Raw genomic sequence first — 19431 nt, forward strand, 5'->3', positions numbered from 1 at the left:
AACCAGAGGAGGACCAGGAGGCTACCACATTCCAGACTTTTCTCCATCTGGGAGAATTTCCCATCTAGCCCTGAGGACAGACACAATCCACAAGAGGCCCAGAATTGACATGAAAAAGTTTTTATTTTATTATAGAAAGTTCTTCAGGCTGAGGAGAGCCAGAGAGGTGGGGTCAGGGCCCCCTGACCAGCCAGAATTGGGGTGGGGTGGGGAGGGTAGGATATGGGTCCCACAAGTCAGAGAGAGGCTCAGGAGACTGGGCTGGTTTTCCTGTGTTCTGACCGCTGAGAAGCACCCCCCCCCCCCCCCCCCCAGTTCTGTGAGCGGCAGGAGTCACTCAGAGTTCAAGTCAGGGCTGTACCAAGCCTGAGCCCTAACACGTGAAACAGGCCTCCTAGACCACAGAGTGCTGCTCACCAACACCTCAAACGCACGCAGGCCCTCCAAGACCCCGCGTATACGCTGGCCTCCCGGGACCCCACACGTAAGCGGTGGGTGGGTGGGGAGGTGGTGGTGGCTCTGAGTCCCAGCTCCGGGCACCGGTCTTCTTGGCCAGCTCTGGGTCTCCTACACATCTGTGCTCTTGCGGCTGGAGCTGGAGGCAGGACCGGGATTGTTGGGGATCAGGGTGAAGTGTTGGGGTTCAGGGTGAGGTCCTACCTCGGGCCTGGGGCCCGGCGCCACCCCCGCCTGGCCTCAGCCTCCCATACCATATCTTTTCCCGGAGTGTCCGGTACTTGTCTTCCAGAACCTTGTTCTTTACCGACTGGGGGACATCGGGCACGAACCAGGCGGCAATGAGCTTGATGCACAAGGCCACGTGCTGGGCGTGGGGGGACGGGACAAGGGCTGAGCAGGCATTTTAGGGGCTGGGGGCCAGGGAGAAGGGCTGGAGAGAGCCGCCTCCGTTGTGGGGCCCCTCCCCCGGTTCTGGCCCACCTCAAACAGGATAAGGAAGACCAGGCGGATGGCCAGCAGGACCCAGAACTGCTCGGATAAGTTGTAGTCCTGAGCGTTGCGATAGTCCCGGTACCTGGCAGGGGGAAGCACCTGAGGTCAGGGGGCCGAGGGCAGGAATTCAGAGGTTGCTCATGGGGGCTGGGGGAATCCAGACCTGCACTCAGTCACGTTCTCTGAGCCCTCTATCCGGATGGGGTCCTGGAAGTCCTTGGTGTGGAACACGGACAGACTGTGGTTGATGTAACCCGTGAGGCAGCTGGGGGAGGGAGAGAAGGGCAGAGGCAGGTGTGGGCTGCCGAGCGTGGCCTCTTCTGGCTTCCAGGGTGCTTTCCTGGAGCTAATCCCTGTGTGGTGGGGGCTGTCAGGGTGGAGCACAGCACGGAACCCCCTTCATTTCTCTGCGTGGGAGAGGGGCCTCTGGGGGTGACTGAAGGGACTCAGAGGGCCCCCCCCCCGCCTTCCGTGGCAAAAACCGAGGGGAGCCTTCCGGAGGGAGACCCCTGCAAACCCCATCTGTAGGAGCAGCGGTCCCCTGTTCGGCCCTCTTCTGTGGAGCAGACCCCAGAGGATCTGACTTTTGGGAGGGAGTCATTCTGGTGGTGGCTGCTCAGAAAACAGCTCCTGCTGGGACCTTAATTCCCCCATGGGGGTTCCTAGCAGATTGTCATGGGAGGGCAGGACCCCCCTCAGGCCCAGATTCATGACAACCACAGACACATCAAGCCCTTCCCCTGTGCTCCCCTAGGGCTGGGCTGTGGTTGGGCCAGTTTTCCCAGGCGTCTCTGGACAGTTTGAGGCTCCCCTGGCACCCCCTTACTCGACTGCAGGGTCGGCCCCCTTTCGGCACGGGCCATAGTGGTACTTGTACACCACTCGGGGGATGAACTCTGATGTGAAGGCGATGACCATTCCATTGGCAATGACCGCCAGCACGCCGATGGTCTCCAGCACCTGCAGCCAGGTCCCTGGGCCACAGCAGTGGGGTGAAGCAGTCTGCTTCCTCAAACCCTGATCCTCTGGCACTGCCCGCCCCACCTCCACCCATGGTCCCCCAAGGCTGGGAGCTTGGATGGTCATGGGGCCTTGTCACCTCTGCCCATGCCTCTGTTCAGTGGGCAGCATTCACTGACGAGGAAAACCTGGGCCGTGGCGGACATAGACCAGGAGGGGCTCAGGTCCCCCCTGGCCCCCATCTTCTGCCTGAACCCCTCAGCTGCCCCAAGCTTGCCCCACTCCCGGGTCAGAACACCTTAACCTGGGCCCTAGAGTGGGGCCTCTCCCCCCCGACCTCTCCCTCTGCCCACACCCAGCACCCAGTCCCCTCTGCTCTTCCCTGATACCTGGCCATCTCGGCAAGGGCAGTCTGGGTGACGGAGGCCACCTGTTAGTCCCTGCCCCCAGCTGCTGGACCCCTCCCTCCCTCAGGTCCGGGCTCTCAGAGCCCAGCTCCTCTGCCTGCCCGCCCCCCCCCCCCCCAAGTTGGATCCTCCTCTGGGAGGGAGGCAGGGGCCTGCGGGTGCACACCAGCCCCGCCTCTTCCTGGGGCCTGAGCACCACTCTCCAAGGCCAGCTCTCAGCCTAGGCAGAACCTGGGGAAGGGCTGGGGGGAGGGGGCTTATCTTGGGATCATTTCGAGGGCACCACCTGGTCCCAGCACCCCTCGCCACCCCGCCCCCGGCTGGAGTGCCCGTGCTCCTCGCCACCGAGTCGGGCCCCTGACCGATGTCCTTGGCCTTGCGGGGCACCAGGCGCCGCTGCAGCCTGACCATCTTGATGGCGTCCAGGCGGATCTCCACGAGGTTGCTGAAGAGCGCCAGCAGCGGGGCGAGCGGGAAGGCCGCCACGAAGATGGTCGTGAAGCCGTACTGGATCACTGGGGGGTGTGGAGATGTCCCCTTGTGCCGTGGGGCAGCCACCCGCCAGAACGCCCGCCCCCAGTGCCCGCCCCCTCGGCCAGTCCCCCAGTACCTGCCCCTGAGACTCGTTCAGGCCCCCAACTCCACCCACGTACTCATCTCCATGAACTCATCAAACAGGCTGAAGGTGTTGACTGGGTTGAGGAGGTAGTTGCGCCGCCAGTCCCTGAGCTCAGGGTCCTCGGATGCGTGGCCCAGCTTGACCCGTATTAGGCGACACTTGTGGGCCAGCCACCTGGGGGTGATGAGAACAAGTGGGGAACAGGGAGGGGAACTGGGGGCTGAGGACCCTTTGGGACTGCTGGCTCTGGGAGATGTGGAGATGAGGGGGCTCCCTGGGGTGGGGGGGAGCGGGAGGGCCCTAGGGAAGGAGGGAGGTCCTCACGGGCCCAGGTACTCCATGCAGTTGCTGAGTGTTTGTTTCAGACCCATGATAATGGCCATCTGCAGGAACAGGTCCATCATGCAGCCACTGAGATGGCACTGTGGGGGGATGGGGGGGTCAGGGGGTCAGGGGTGGGGAGTGGGAGATCAGGGGTGGGGATGGGAGGTCAGGTATGGGGAGGCAGGGCTGTGGGGGATGGGAGGTCAGGGGTGGAGAGGTCAGGGGTGGGGATGGGAGGTCAGGTATGGGGAGGCAGGGCTGTGGGGGGGGGGGGGCGGTGCTCAGGGACAGCATGACAAAGTGTACCGGACAGACTGACCTCCTCCAGCCTCCACAGCCCCGCCAGGCGCACAGACTTCCCGGGGTGACCATTGATCCTAGGAAGGACAGTTAGGCTAGAGGAGGGGCAGACCTTGCTTCTGACTGGGTGGGGGTGGGGGACCTTCCCACATCCAGACACATCCCTCCACACGCACTCGCACACACACACACAAGCAGCCCGGCCATCCCAGGCGCAGACAGGTGCTTGACAAGACCTGTTAGGAGTGGCCTGTTTCTCCCCATTGAAACGGTGCACATAGGATTACTTTGTGCTTAAAATCACCTCCTTTCCCTTACATGATAAAAAAAATACAAACTGCATTAAACCAAAAATCAGGTTCCTGGCCAACGGTCAGGAAGACAGAGTCTCACTTCTAGGGGGCTGGACCACTGCATACTGAGACCCCCATACTGTCTCTCCCCCACTGAGCTCCCAGCAACACTGACAAGCTTCCTTCTGCCACCAGGCAGGATGCAGGGACTGACAGAGCAAAAGCCCCTCGCGGGAGAGATGTGGCCCAGAGCAAAACCACTGGCACGCGCCTTTCTCACTGATGGACGGGGGCCAAGAACATCTAAGGAGGACATCTAAGGAGGCCGCTAACATCCAAATCGGAGACCATTAGGGAAAGAGTAAAAGAAACGTGGAAAGCATAGAAGGAATTGCAGAGCAGAAGGGGAAAAAAGAGGAAGCTCCTCAGACAAGAAAAGCCATGGGGTCAGGGGGCATGAGAAGGAGGCTGTGAAGGAACTGTCCAAAGGAGGGCCCTGAGGGGAAGTGCGTGTACAGAAGTAAAACATTCAATCAAAGGGTTGGGAAACAGTGCCGAGAAGAACTCCCAGAAGCTGGAGCAAAAACGGGAGGAAAAAAAGCAAAAGCAATTAGGCGGTCCATTCAGAAGGTCCCATTTCCAAACAAAAGGAATGGCGTCTGTGTCCAAAGACACAAGATGCATGAAAGCCACTCGCGACTGAAGGACCCGAGGCTCCGGGCCCTGCAAGTGCCTGGTCATTTCTGTCCACTTGACTGAGGTCGATTCTACAGGCCAAGCCTGCTGTGGTTGCCCACTCAGCAAAGACCCCTCAGGGAGCTGCGGTCCCGTAAGAGAGACTGCAAGCAAAGAGAGCGTGGGGCCAGAGGGAAAGTGGGGAATGTGGGGGGACCAGGGCTCTGGGCGCAGGAGGGACGGCGTGGACAAGCGGGCGGTAAGGCCGGCGTGCCGCCGGGGCATCTGAGGGGGAACGAGAGGCAGCCGGACCCGTGAGTCTGGACTTCAGGGAGAGCTCTGTGCTGGAGACAGGAACGTGGGCCTCACTGATGTGTCTAGATGACGTCAGGTCATGAGGACAGATACCGGGGCGTTGGCATGTTTAGAGGTCGGGAGAAGAGGAGAAGTGGGCATCCAGGGAAGGGCCGGCAGGCCTGGGGAGGGGAGAGGCAGGAGCAGGGAGGCCCAGACATCGGGCGCACTGCTGAGAGCACTCCTGGAAAGGAATAGGGCAGGATACTTGTGTGGAGGTGGAGATGATCCTGGACAGAGATCGCCGTGGACGAGGCAGAGGAGAGAGGCGAACCGCTCAAGCCCGTCCAGTGAAAACACCCACCGAGACAGTCTGCTGAGAGATTTCAGAAGCCAGCGTAGCCGAGGTTAGAGCAGGGAGAGGTCTGCCTCCAGCAGTAGGGGCCTCCGATTTCCTACGGACCCTTCCTCAGGAAGCCTGGGAAACCTGGGGTCCCACACAGCAGACCACAAGGGGCTCCTGGACCCAGCGTGAGCACACACGGCCGCAAGGGGAGGGGCAGGCCCCTACGCGGGGGCATCTCCAGGGACGGCCCAGGTCTAGGCACCGCCTGATGTCTTTGAACGTACTTGGGGGACTCGGCGTGGTTTGGGTTGGTTTTGTAAGTTCTGCTGGAGTTTGGAACTAACTGGCAATATGTTTGTGTCTTGTGCTATTTAAACACACAGAACAGGTGAAGCAATTATTTTTTTCAGGAGAGACCAAAAAGTGTATGTTGGTTGAACCGAAAACGTGTCCATTTTGCCAGAAGGAGAGGGAATGGGGGGTGCATGTGTGTTACACGGGATGCAGCTTTATGAAGCTCAAACATTGGAGATGAGCCAAACGTCCACCGGCTGAACTGAGAAAACAAATTCCAGCACGTTCCACAAAATAGCGCTCATAGCGTGGTTTTAAAAATGAGGCCTCAGCATCCATGCGGATGTGGGAGGTGCCCATGGTAAGTTTTCAGCGTAAAGAGAAGATAGGATTATTTACAGGAGAGAGCAGTGTATGTCAACAGGTGTATATGCGTGGGTACTTCAATGTGTAAAAAGTTCTGGAAAGACCCACCGAACGGTTACAGGGTCACCTCGAGGGCAGGGAGCAGAGAGCCGGGGGTTCACCGTGAGCTCTTGTACGTGTTTTCGCATTGGGCTCCAACTGCTCTGAGCACAAACTGTTTTAAAAATTAAGATGAGCAGGTATTTCCTTTAAAGGGGAAAGAGTTGAAGGCCGGCGGTGGGAGGGGCCGCCCCTACCTGCCCAGGATGAAGGCGATGTAGACGAGGGAGGAGAAGTGGGCAAAGAACTGCAGAGTGAAGAACTTGACGGTGAACTTGCTCTCCCGCTCTGAGAACGTCCTGGGCTTCTCTAGAATGAGACGGAGGCTGTCCCTCTCCCGTCCCCAACCTGTCCCTCTCCCGACAACTCAGAGACACCGCCAGCCCTCACCTGTCTGCCAGCTGTGAGAGGCGGCGGAGACACAGAGGATCCAGGGACCCAGGCTCCCAGCCCTGAAGGGTCCTGTCCCTCCCCCGCGCACCCCTCCCCCCAAGGCCAGAGAGGCGCCGGACGCCTCCTCTCTCACCAAAGTCACAGAGCTTGAGGGCCACACGCTTGTTGACCTGCAGGATGGGAGACCAGACGGCTCACTTGGGGCCTCGGTGGAGACCCCCGCCCCGCCCTCCCTCTGTCCGCCCCCCCTCCAGCCACCTTGGTCATGATGAGGATGGCCACGTAGTGGACCAGGGCCCCGGTCACCACCACGGCCGTGGTCACCTGCTCTTCCTGGAAGAGCAGGGCGGAGTTGAAGAGGGCGGCGGCCAGGACGCGGTAGACCACCAGGACGTGGGCCATGCCGATCATGAGGCAGATCTGCGGGGAGGGTCCTCAGGAGGGCTGTCGCCGGCCCACGTCTCCAGCCCCCCGGCAGGCCCCCCAGGAGTACCATCAAGAGACACAGAGTGAGGATGGCCGTGCTTCTCAGGTAGGAGTGCTGGTGTGGCCGGAGCTTGTAATCAGGGCAGTTAATGAGCTCAAGTGCCATTTCCTCCTGTGGAGGGAACGCACCACTCAGTCGGGGGACGGCCTGCCACACAGGGACACCCGCGTCCCACGCGCTGTGGGGGCCGCACGGGGCACTGGAAAGAGCCCTGCACGGCCGGCCGCTCACCTGGTCCTCGTCCCACCCATACAGGTCCCAGTGCAGGACCACTCGGGCTCGTTGCCGCTTCCAGATCTCCAGGAACACCGTGGCTGAGTGGGGGGGGGGGAAGAGGGGGCAGGGCTGGGGTGGTGGCAGGGGGCGGGGAGTGGCCCCGGGGCTCAGGCCGCCCCCCCCACCTCCCTCCCAGCACCCCAGCGACTCACCCCACAGAGCCATGAAGATGGCAAAGAGCACGGTACCCTCGTTGTCGAAGAGGTGAGTGAGCTGGGGAGAGCGGCAGCCAGGCTGGGGACAGCCTTCTGTGGCCTGCCGCCCCCCACCCCACGGCCCTGCAGGGGCAGACCCTCCGCCCTGCTCGTGGGAGAGGATGGCCGGAGGGGACCCCCGGGTGGGGGGGAGCAGAACCCCCCGGAGCCGCAAACCTTGGCAAACACGCAGGTGTCCGAGAGCCGTTGGTACTTGCGGCCATGGTCCCCGCGAGGACACAGCAGGATGTCGTCCGCCTCACAGATCTCCTTGCTGAGGGCGCAGGGACGGGCTGGTGGCGGCTCTCCCCTGACTCGGGGAGGAGGGGTCCCCGAGGGGCCCTGTCCCCCCCCCCCCGCCCCCGCCCCAGGCCTCCCATCCCCACCTGATCTGACTGGCGTTGAACAGGGAGAAGCCGCTCAGGAAGATGACGAGGCCGGCCACCGCAGCGGGCACCAGCATGTACGTGTACCAGCCCAGCCAGGCGAAGTACAGGGCCACCTTCTCGCCAAAGTAGTCCCTGTGGGGAGGCTGCCCCGTCAGGCCGCCCCTCCCCACCCCCGGATGTGACCCCACAGGCCAGTGCCGGGGTCCAGGTGGCACATGGGGAGACCAGACTGCTGTGTCCCACCCAGGAGCACAGACACATCTGTTTGCCGTGGCCACGGGTGTGTCTGTGCCTGTGGGGACACAGGTGTGTCTGGGGATCTTGGGTGTGTAGGCAGGCACATGCATGTGTCTGTGGGGCCACGGGTGTGTCTGTGGGGACGCAGGTGATTTGTCTGAGGCAGTGTCACCTGATGTCATCAATCGGCTGCTTGTTGACCATGTTTCTCCACTGGGCCCATTTCTTCTTCAGGTCGTCCTCCCCCTGGGCACAGGTGACAGACAGCGAGGGCTCCCTGCCTCCGGTCCCGCCCTCAGGCCTTCTCCCAGCCCGGGCCCACCCCTCACCTTGTGCAGGGCGAATCTGGTCTCAAAGACCCCATCCTTCACCAAATCCTCTAACGTGTCTGGAGGTCACAGGGAGTGTCAGGTCAGAGGGGTGAGGGGGGACCCTGCCCTGCTCTCCCCACATTGACACCGCTCCTGGGGCAGGGGTGGGGCGCCGCACAGGCCACCTGCCAACCCCATCCTTACCACCAGCTGCTGTCTTGCTGTTCAGTACAAAGTTGACAATTCGGATTCTGGAACACAAGAGCTCCTCAGGGGACCCCATCCTCTGTCTGGCCAGGTCCCAGGCCCCTCTGTGTCCCTAGTGGAGCCTCCAGCCTGCCTGCCTTGATTGCCTGACCGGAGCCCAGAATCTAAGACTCACCTGGGAGCCCGACCCCCACCTCTTAAGTCCTCCTGTGGCCTGTGCCCCACGGCTCCAGTATGGGGCTCTCTCAGGGTAGGCCCTCCCCTCCCAGGACCCCTCCCAGGGCTCAGGCCTGCACCGTTCCCTCCCAGATACTGGGCCTGGACCCCCCCCCCCCCCGCCTCCAATCACACCTCCCACCTGGAGCCCCCGCACATTCAGAGCACACTCTACGCCTTTACGTGCACAAATCCCCCTCGCACCCCGTGAGCCATTTTGCATACAGGGAGACTGAGGCTCAGAGAGGCCTGTGCCAAGGCCAGGCAGGTGACAGAGGAGGGATATGGGGAGCGAGGGTAGAGTGGTGTGGAAGGTGGAGTCTCAGCAGGGGAAGGAGATGCTTGCAGAGAAGAGGCTGGGAGGCCTGGGAGGCTGAGGAGAGAGGTCCGGGGAGGGGCAGCTGGTCTGGAGAGGGGAGGTGGGGACCCACATCCCAGGTCGGCGGGGATGGGGGAAGGGCTGGCTGGGAGGGTCCTCCCGGCCTGTCCAAATCCCGCCCTCCCTTCGGGGAACACACGTAACCTTCAGAACTCTCCTAGAAGCAAGAACTAAATTGTCCCTTATCACAGACAGACACGGACACCGAGTCACAGAGCCCGGCCCCTGGGACCTCTGACACGAGACCACGCCTGGAAGCCTGACCGGACCAGGGACACGGCGTTCTGGGCCAGCCTCTCACCTGGTGGTGGCTGGGATGGGGGCTGGCCTGGCAGGCTGCACTCTGGCGGCAGGACCCTCAGGCTCCATGAGGAGTGTGCGGTACAGATCAAAGATCCTGCTGTCGGCTCGGACCCCAAAGAACACCTTCTCGCGGTCCTCCATCATCTGGGGGGTGGGAGGGCGCTTGGGGACCTCCGCTCCACTTTGGAAACCATCCCCTTCGTCCTTTTTTGACACTGGCCTGTCCCTTCCACCTCAGGCACAAGGCCCCAGCCGTGTCTCCGGGCCCCCGGGACACACTTGTCCCCTGTGCCCCACACCAAGCCAGGCGCTCAGCCAGCACACCTTGTAATGGAAGCCCTTTGTCCTGAGCTCCTCCAGGAACCGTCGCTGCTGGCAGGCCTGCCTGGGGTTTCTCTGGGTGCGGCGGTCAGCCACGAGGACGTAATCCCACTGCTCGGAGGCCTCGGTCTGGAGGTAGGAGGCGCGAGGCTGGGGCCGGCACAGGGCCCGGGGATGGGTGGGGCCCATCTCCCCTCACCAGGGGACTCACCTCACCGGCGTTGATCTCCATCAGCGGGAAGCTGTCTCCTTCGGTCCCCACCAGGATCCGGAGGCTCTCCTCAGCCTGGGAGTAGAGGAGGGTGGGGCTCATTCCTGCGGGGAGAGCCCTCCCGGCCGGGGCGCCTCGGCACCGAGGGGACAGCACGGGGCAACACGTAAAGCAAGGGTGCAGGAAAACGAGCGGACGAGGGGGAAGCTGCAAGCGGGGCTGGGACCACAAGGAGCAAGGATGGCTGGAGAGGCGTCGGGGCCTCCGGCAAAGGTCTGTTCAAAAACATAAGCAAACGGCTCCTCAAATCCTTGAGAAAAGACAAGCAGCAGAGAGGGGTTTCGCAGAAGAGGAAGACACGGGAACTCTAGACGGTCAGGGAAACACGGGTCAGGTCACCGGAGGCATCCCCTCTACCCACTGGGTTACGGGCGTGTCAGTGGCCCTTCCGCGTCAAACAGGTTCCCTGCGCACGAATTTGCGAAACAAAGCTGAACATCCTAGACTGTACAGCCGGGCCACCTACCCCTGATCGGGATGCTCCCGGTAGCATATTGCATACAGAAATTGTGGCGATAACCCGAGTTCCCACCAGCGGGTGGCTGGACGAAGTTATCCCGCACACGGTGGACAATCACGCAGCAGAGACGTGAACGGGCTGCGACACACGGAGCCCTGGGGACCAACGTGACAGGGCTCTGAGCTCAGTCAAAGTCGATGAGAAGCCCCAGAGGTACGTACTGCAGGACGTCCAGACGGACGGATCATAAGTCAGGGGCAGAACCTCAAGGAGGAGGCGGACGAGTGCACAGCCCCCGGGGCCCCTCCTGGGCCCCCGTTACTGTGGCGGCGTTTATGGACGGCACGGGGCCTTCTCTCTTCCTCCCTCCGTGCTCCCCCTTGTGAGTGCGCTCCAGCCTTCCCGGCCGAGAAAGGACGTGTGGGAAGGGGAAGGAGAGGAGCCCAGCGGCGGCCCCCACCCTACATGATGAAGGTCTAGGTCACAGTGGTATGGGTTAGCTGTTAGGGACCCCCCACCCCCAAAACACGGAGTCCTGGGTCAGCTTGAGAAAACAGCAGACTTTCTCCAGAGCCTGAGCAGACTCAAAGCCGGATGGCCAGGGACAAGGAGGGAGAGAGGGAACGTCACGGACGGGAGGTGCCCAAGGAGACGTGAGGCTAAGTGCCACGTGGGATCCCGCAAGGACCCGGGAACAGGAAGGACACAAGTGGGGCAGCTGGTGACATCGGAGTCCAGGTGCCCGTGTCGGGCTCTAGGTTCTGGCCAGACGCCCAGCCACGGGGCTGTGGCATCGGAGCAGCAGGGCGAGGGGCGCTGCGAAGCCTCGTGCTGTCTCTGTACACCTCAGGAATCTTTACAGAGGCGCTAAACGTGCACAGGTGGGGAGGGGGCGGGCTCAGGCCTCACTCACTCCTCATGAGCAGACAGACAGCAGGCTGCGAGGCAGACCTGGGCCCTTTCGCCGCGGGGCCGGGCAGCCGAGGGAGTGGAGGTGCGGGAGGCGGGCGACGAGGGCAGACAGTCACAGTGGGTCCCAAGGGGGGAGCTCCAGGCTGAGATGTGGAGGGGACCTTGGCCTTGGAGCCCAGAGCCTGGGTTGCCAACCCTGTGCGCCCTCAGGCAAGACTGCCCACCTCTTCCGGCCTGGCTGCGGGACGCGCCCTGCACCCCAGTGTGGCCCTAAGCGTGCTTCCCAGCCGGCAGCTCTCCGGGGAGGCGCAGGGACCCTGCAGCTTCCCAGGGATGAGGGTGCGGGGGACGCCCTGGGGGCTGGGCCCACAGAGCGCCCACCTCGCTCCTGCTGGGCTCTTGCCGTGGCCTCCTGCCAGCCCACCACCCCTGCCGCCCTTCTCCTGGCTTATGAGCTCAGTGTGGCCCGTGGCTGTCTGGCACCACATCACACCCTCCTCTCTATCCTGCCCGCTGCCAGGCCTTCCCCCTGCCGGTCCGCCCACCTCCTACCCCTTCCCTTCCACGGCCACTTTCCACCCAGCTCAAGACCTGCCTCCTTCAGAAAGCCTCCCTGGACTGCTCCAGCCAGTCTGCCCTGAAGGGCTGTCAGGAAGAATGCAGGCTGCCCGGTCCCAGTTGAATCCGAGACGAACAACAGATGCTTTGTGGTATAAGTATGTCCCAATTATTGCATGGGACACACTTATACCTAAAAAGAAAGTTTTCGTGTAAAATTCAATTTAACTGGGCATCTGTGTTTTATTTGTTTCAAAACTGCAACCCCACCCAGGCACACCAGGAACTACTGGCCCCAGGGTGGGACCCGGGTCGGCCCCACTCTCCCCGTGTCCATCTCAGAAGCCTGGGCTAACACAGACAACAAGCCTCTAGCGCTCGGATGTGGCTTACGGTGTCTGAAACTCCTGTCCCATCTTGGGCCAGAGGAGAAACCTGCCGTTCACAGAATTGCAGGGACGGGGAGAGCCCCTGGGCTGATGTGCCTCTGTCTCGGGGAAGAGAGTGAAGTCTCAGCTGGATGGGAACAGGGACATCCAGGTCATCAGCCTCGGGTTCTGTGGCTCGCCCACCACAGGCTCAGCAAGTGCCGTGTTGGACGATGACCCGTGCACTGACGGGACCTCATGTACTTGACCTCAGACGCGGGAGGGGGCTCTCCCTGTCCACCCCCAACCCCGAACTGAGCGCCTCTGGCAGATCCTGCGAGGAGAGACCCCAGCTTCAGTGGGAAGAACAGGCAGGACAACCAGGGGTGGGAGATGGGACCCCAGGTGGTGAAGGGTTAGCATGGGGAAACCAGACTGGGCAGAACACTGGGGTCCGAGCAGGAGGATGGAGCCTGGGGAGGAGGGACTGTCCTAGAGGCACCTCAAGGCTCAGGCTTTTGGCGGGGGGCCCTTACTGAATCCCAGAAAATGAGGCTGCTGGGCCTGGTACAGCTCCCGATTTGGACAGCACCTTCCCCTACCAGAGACATTGCACAGCTTTGGGACAGTTGCCCAGAGCAACTGGGAAAGGCTGACTCGGCCTCTCCTGGGGGCCTGGCGTGTGATCTGGACAGTGGGGAGTGATGCACCTAAGGTATCTGATTCCCGCCACTGGACAGAGATCCCCCCCACCCAGGTCGCTGCCTGGTCACCCCCGACAATGGGCAGGCACCCACAGGAGCCGTCAGGTCAGGGTCCCCCCTCCCATTTGGCCGTCCTCCTCCCCACAGCCAGACAGGGACCAGGTTCTGAGAATCTGCTTCCCATGTACTCTGGGCTCACCATCCCTGAGGTCACTCACTGGATGCAAGTCCCTTCTGTGGGCCACAGCCACAGCCACGGCCTCCAGGACGAGGCTGTCCATCGGTCCCTCTGTCCTCCAGGGTGACAGGCCTTCACACGTGGGGACTGGGCTTATGTGAAGTCGCCCCCACCTTCAGCAAGCTCCACCTCCAGGAAGCTGCGTGTGGCCATCAGGCCCCCAGGCCCCCGGGGCAGAGACAGGGGCTGTCCCTACACACTTGGCCTCGGCCATGTGCAGACCCCAGGCAAGTCCCTGCACAGATGAGGGGTGCAGGCTCGGAGACCCATATTGTTCTCCCTTTAGTCCTTCCAGCTTCCACCCCCGGCGAGCCGCACACCTAGTGGGCCAGGGCCCACGGCGTAACACGGGCCAGAGTGGCTCCAAACGAGGAAACTTCTGGAGACACCACAACTCCTGGGAGACATTCCCGCCCCGACAGCACAGGACACGAACAGTTAGAGCTGGGGAAGTCCTTCCCAGTTTGGCCTCTAGGTCACCAGTGAGACTGAGGACACTGCTGTGCAGGTGGGACTGCCACCCAGCTCCTGATCAGGTGGGCCACATGGAGCACACACGGGTGACACCCCAGCTGCACAAGGAATACGTTTGGACCGCCCCTCACTCTCCGTGGCACATCTCACCCTGGGGTCACAGCACACTTCTGCCTGGGCCCCATGGGCATCCTGGACTTCCATCATCCAGCAGGGGACCCTCCTGCCCCCACTAAAGTGTACAAACACAGAGAAGCCCACCCTCGCTTACTCAGCCCAGACGCCCTGGGTCCACCCTTCCTGAGCGAATCTCCCCACACCTGCTTCTCTCTTCAACTTCTGAAGCTAGTCATCTGCACCCCCCAGCTCCCCTCCACCTCCTCAGCTGTCCGTCTGTCTTCTGTCAGTTCCTCATTGCATGTGTCCATCCACCCATCCCCAGACCCTTTATGATGCAACCTGCTACAGAGCAGGCTTGGGGGTGATGTGCGGTGTAAGTAGACACGGGGGCCTGGAGAGGCGGCCCGGAGCTTGGCCTTGTAGGGCAACAGGCTGGCAGGAGGCAAAAAAGTAGGGGCAGCGTTCCTGGGAGAGGGAAACATGTAGGGACAGGCCCTGAGGGGCAGCATGCAATCAGTGTCCGGGGACTTAGTACTCAGGACCTCCCGGGGACTCAGTACTCAGCACCTCCCAGGGACTCAGTACTCAGCACATCCAAAGACTTGGTACTCAGTACCTCCCAGAGACTCAGTGCTCAGCATCAACAAGGACTTGGTAGTTAGTATTCCCAGGGACTCAGAACTCAGCACTTGAGCTTGGCAGAAGCATAAAGAGCAAGAAGGGAGCTGCCAGGAAGTGAGGCTGGGGGTTGGCAGAAGAGGGATTATGGAAGCTGCTCAGGCAGCTGGGGCCATGGGGAGCCATGGACGGGATTGGAGTGGAAGGGTGTGTTCAGATCCCGCTCGTGGCTGGGGCCGCCAAGTCCTCCCTGCTGTCTGCATCTGCGTACGTCCCTTTCAAGGCATTGATTCTCGAGCCTAAGCCAAACCCCGTGCCACCTCCCCACCCGCCCCTAGGCACCCCCAAGTGTCTCCCTCACCCCAGCTTGGGACTGGCATGAGGGGAAAGGGCTGGCAGAGGAAGCTGGGGTCAGGCTAAGGTGTGCCCGTGTGCTAGCCTGAGCAGCCAGGCGCCAGAGTTGGCTCTGGAAGGGCCGAGGAGGCCCTGGGCAAAGGTGGGGCAGGAGGCCGCCTGCTTGGCCCACACCTGGCAGAGCCCCAGGGAGGCTGAGTGGGAGGCTGGTTTCGCTCTCATCCTCGGCATGGGTCTCCTCCCAGAGCTACCCAGTCGTTGGCCCAGGCCCGGATGACCTTCCCTGGCAGAGGGGAGAAACGATGTCTTCCCAGGATGTTTTCCTGCCCACCTCCCTGGGACCCCCACAGCCTCTTACTCTGCCTCCCAGAATCAGAGTCCAACATCCCCCAGCCGGCCACCAACCCGCCTGGGGCAGGACTCCCAGGGAGCAGAGGGCCCGGTCGGCCACCCTGGAGGCCAGAGCCCCCTCTCCCTCTGCAGGGCAGAGCTGCAAGGTCTAGGGATGGACAAGCTCTCCTCTTGTAGGCCCTACATATGCACTAAAGGCCCGGCCCTGGGGTCCCCAGAATCCCTGGCTGGGCAGGAGGAAATCTGCCCTCTGTCCCGCTCCAACCCCCAGCCAACCCAGGGGCTCCGTCTGAGCTCTGGCCACCCTCACCTCAGCCTTGAGGGCTCCAGGGAACCTCCACAGGCACTTTCCAGGTGAGGCTGGCAGGGCTGGCCGGAGGGGCCCACGGGGTGGGCGTGGCCTGGCCACAAGCGTGGACCCCGCCCGGCCCGACTCACCTGCATGCCGGTCCCAGAGTCTGGCGAGGGGCTAGCGATCGCGGTGCCCGCAGAGCTGGACCGAAGTGTGGCAGCAAGGCAGCTGGGCGCGTCCTACCTGACTTCCGCGTGGGACTCACCCCTCCCTCCTTCTTCCTCCTTCTCCTGGCCGATCCTTCTGCTGCCACTCCTGTGCTGGAAGACACACCCCTCCCTGTGTGTGTGTGTGTGTGGGGGGGGGGTGTTGACACCTTCCTGAGGACCTGGTCGGGTGGGGACCCCTCCCCCCACCTGAGGACATTGCCCTCACCTGCAGGGGGGTTCCCCTATGAGTTAGATTGGCACTTCCCTCCTGGGGTACAGCATGAGTGGAGCACACGAGCACTCCCCACTATCCCAGGCTTCACTCTTCCAGATCCCGGGACACACTTTCCCCAGCCCCCCGCCCCCAGAGCATCCAGCCCTTGACTCCCACCCCCAAGTCCAGTGTTTGTTCCCTTAGAGGAGAAATGGGCAGGAAGGACTGAAGATGAAGAAGAAACTGCTGCCCTGAGCCCCTGCTTTGTGGACCCCAACTGGGAGAGGCGAGGACCTTTGGGATCCTGAGGGCACACGCTGGCCCCGGGCCGCATGGATCCTGTGGTTCTAGGGCAGCAGTTGGGGAAGGCTCTGGGCCACCAGAGAGCAGAGTGCCCCCAACAGGGACGTGGGGCACCCGGCTCGGAAGCTGAGGACTCGGAGCGGAACTGCAGCAGGGCGAGGCACGTGGAAACATGGGACAGCATTGGTGGGTACCTGAGGTCACGGGGGGCAGGCAGCACCCACAGCGTCAGGGCACACCCTCATGCAGCCCATGTGGCCCTGTGGTCCAGGCCCAGCGTTGACACACATTCGCTCTGGGATTATGTGGCTCCATCTCACCCACATTTCTGCCTCGGGAACCCCATGGCAGGCTGTGACAGCAGCAGGGGCCAGGACCAAACTGTGACAAAGAGGGACCGAGAGAGGGACCTAGCGGCACAGAGCCTGTGCGGGTGTGATGGCGCAAACCCAGACACGTGCACTAAGACTGAGGCCGCGGAGTCCCCGTGGCAGGGTTAGTCCAGGACTAGTATTAATTGTTGTTCTGCCACTGTAAACACTTGGTCTCGCCACATGGCTCAAAGTGGCTGCTAAACCACCGGCATCACAGCCACATTCAAGCCAGCAGGGAGAGGAAAGTGAAGGAGGGGCGCTCCACCTGTCACACAGTTGGTCACTTGCCCACAACTTCCTGCAATACCTTGCCTGGGAACTATGATCACTTTTCCTGAGAAGGTAGAAGGACGCTAGGGTCACACAGCAGTGAGCGCAGGCCAACGGGCCTCAAATGGCCCATTAGGGTTCAGGGAACAGAGGCAAGGGCTTTTGAGCACGAGTAATGCGAACTCATGGTCCACACTGCCAGCCAGCTCCTGGGCTCGGTCTCCTCCTGGTCTCCAACTCCACCGGCGCAGGGGGGTCTGTCTGCATTTACATTCGCATCATGTTAAAACAACCAATAGATTTCCCCTGACACAGGCGTCATTGCAGGCGTCTCCAGCCCAGGTGGGGGAGGAATGCCTGGCCCGACAGGGACAGGTGTCCTACTCTCAGTGAAGGATGTAAGATAAAGGCCGATCTCGTCACCCGGCCCCATCTGGCACAGCCCTTTGGGAAAGCAATTCAGCAAAAAGAATCGGAAGCCTTAAAACTGCTTATGCTTTATTAACTTAACTTTTTATAAGCTATCCTAAGGAAAAAAACCCCAAAATAACGACAGTGTATATGAATCTGTCCTTTGAGGCAAAAATTATAAACCACCTACATGTCCAACTGCAGGGAGACGTCTGAGAAAGCACCTCTGAGCCGTTACAAAGTATTCTTTCAAAGTGCTACGAGCATATGGGAAAATGCTTATGTTACACAGTTAAGTGAAAAAATACAGATTAAAAACACATATGCATTTTTTTGTCTCAACTGAGTGAAAATGCCTTAAAATAACTGAAGAGTAGGTTGAATATATATAACTGTGAATGGAGGGATACGCTTTTCTTCCCTCAGCTTGCTTTCCTCAAGAAATGTGTGTTTTCTATAACACACGTCATTTTTACAAACTGAATCATTACGGGGCGCCTGCGGGGCTCAGTCCACTGAGCGTCTGACTCTTGATTTCAGCTCAGGTCATGATCCCAGAGTCGCAGGATGGAACCCGTGTCGGGGTCCATGCTGCCCTGTCTTGGGGAGAGCACGAGGCCTCCGTGGGCCACGGACCCTGGACCCTGCTCCCTTTTCCTTCCTCCTCCAAGCTCCAGAGCACCCTGCCCAGCCGTCGTCCTCCGTGAGGCCAAAGTACAGCAGGAGGCGGGCCTCCCGTTCCCACTGTCTCCAGGCTGCCTCGACTCCTTGTTTTTTTTTTTTTTAATGTTTTTATTTATTTTTGAAACAGAGAGAGGCAGAGCACGAGCGGGGGAGGGGCAGAGAGAGAGGGAGGCACAGAATCCGAAGCAGGCTCCAGGCTCCGAGCTGTCAGCACAGAGCCCGACGCGGGGCTCGAACTCACCGACCGTGAGATCATGACCTGAGCCGAAGTCGGACGCTCAACCGACTGAGCCACCCAGGTGCCCCATGCCTCGACTCCTTTTAACTGGGGGCTGGTGGCCACGCTGTGGAGGGGGTTAGGATGACAAAGCCACCGGGAGCGCCCCAGGTAAAATCCCACAAGCAGGAACAGGCATGTCCTCACCTTGGGAATCTGCCCTCCCAGCCCCAGTGGCCTGTCTTGTGGCCCAAAGATACTCTGATGTCTCAGTGAGGACAGTTCTCAGAGGCTCACAGCCAGGTCAGCTGGAGTCAGGGCCTCCCAAGCTCTCTCTGGGCTGGTCCCAGATGCCCCTGGCCTCCGTCTGGCCTCTCTGGCTCACAGCGCCTGTCTGGGGCAGCAGACACCCCCACCCCCACCCCCGTCCTCAGGCCCCTGCAGGGAAGATTCCTCTCCCAGCCTGGGCCTCTGCTCCTGGGATCGGCCAGACACAGGTCCTTGCCTGTCAGACCAGGGCTTCAGGGTGGGGACCCCAGGCCCTGATGTCCTCGCCCCGGGGGCAGCTCTGTCTCCCTGATGCTCCCCTAGCCAGCGCCTCTGGGCCTTAAATTCCCAGCAGCTCCTGTTTTTAAGGAGCAGAGAGTCGTTCTTGCCTGGGCTGACAGTCCCGTAGCCCCAACCTCGCCGTCAGCCCTCAGAAAACAGAATGTGGTGGAGTTCTCCGCAGTCTGTTCACCTTTACAGACTTACAGGCGTCGTCCCGAAACCCGCAGATTTCTCTCCCTTCCCTGTAAGGGTATTTTACGAGAGCATTTCTGTCAATACTTTCAGTATTTACCACCATGAATGTGAGTCCTTCGGGCCTCGGGAAACCTTGGGATCTGAGGCCAGGACACATGCCACCCAGATCTGTGGCTCCATGTGCTGTGCTCACAGGACCAGCTTTGCCTGAGAGAGGCCGGAATCGGCTGCCTTCACAGCCCCTGGTGCCTGGGCCTTCAGGCAATCACCTGTGTGGCTGAGGAAGCTCAGGGCCGCTGGGCCCTTCCCCAGGCGGGGTGAGTCCTGCTGACTCGGGCCCCCTGCGAGCCCCGGGCACGGGGTGTGGGACCACGTCGTCAGAGCCGCTCTGCTAAGTGCTCTGACCTGCCACCAGGCCACCTGAGCCACAAAGTGCTGGGCTTCTGAGACAACTTCCCCGCTCCTGAGTCCCATGGTGGACCCTGCCAGGGCACGTGTATCTGAAGGGAGGGTTGAGCCAGGCTGTACCCAGAGTGAAGGGTAGTGGTCCAGGCGGGGACACGGTGGAGGTGAGCTCAGGCTCAGGGGCGAGGCCACAGGTGGACCGCTCCTTGCAGCAGAGCAGGGGGGGTCGGGAGAAGCTC

General features: G+C 61.3%; 1 protein-coding gene across 6 annotated transcripts; it reads right to left on the reverse strand.

Moving 5' to 3' along the window:
• Window positions 1-99: 99 nt before the first annotated feature.
• Window positions 100-15635, reverse strand: ANO9 (anoctamin 9). 6 transcript variants are annotated; one of them, XM_060607643.3, is made up of 25 exons: window positions 15508-15626; window positions 14893-15001; window positions 9853-9927; window positions 9645-9770; window positions 9319-9464; window positions 8420-8466; window positions 8234-8292; window positions 8077-8150; window positions 7665-7799; window positions 7456-7552; window positions 7237-7297; window positions 7040-7122; window positions 6815-6919; window positions 6580-6741; window positions 6455-6491; window positions 6126-6237; window positions 3581-3638; window positions 3262-3359; window positions 2972-3111; window positions 2681-2833; window positions 1778-1925; window positions 1115-1216; window positions 940-1033; window positions 711-823; window positions 102-595 (listed from the first exon to the last, which is right to left on the reverse strand). In XM_060607643.3, exons 2-25 carry the CDS (start codon window positions 14947-14949, stop codon window positions 568-570), a joined length of 2310 nt encoding a protein of 769 aa, XP_060463626.1. In that variant the 5' UTR covers window positions 14950-15001; window positions 15508-15626; the 3' UTR covers window positions 102-567. The 6 variants fall into 6 exon arrangements, with proteins under 6 accessions (XP_078290014.1, XP_078290017.1, XP_078290016.1 ...); XM_078433888.2 differs by lacking the exon at window positions 9645-9770 and having other exon boundaries at window positions 100-595; XM_078433889.2 differs by lacking the exons at window positions 14893-15001; window positions 15508-15626 and adding an exon at window positions 15380-15422.
• Window positions 15636-19431: the final 3796 nt, after the last annotated feature.

Source organism: Panthera onca, chromosome D1 (assembly GCF_046562875.1).
Source record: "Panthera onca isolate mPanOnc1 chromosome D1, mPanOnc1 haplotype 2, whole genome shotgun sequence".
NCBI lineage: Eukaryota > Metazoa > Chordata > Mammalia > Carnivora > Felidae > Panthera > Panthera onca.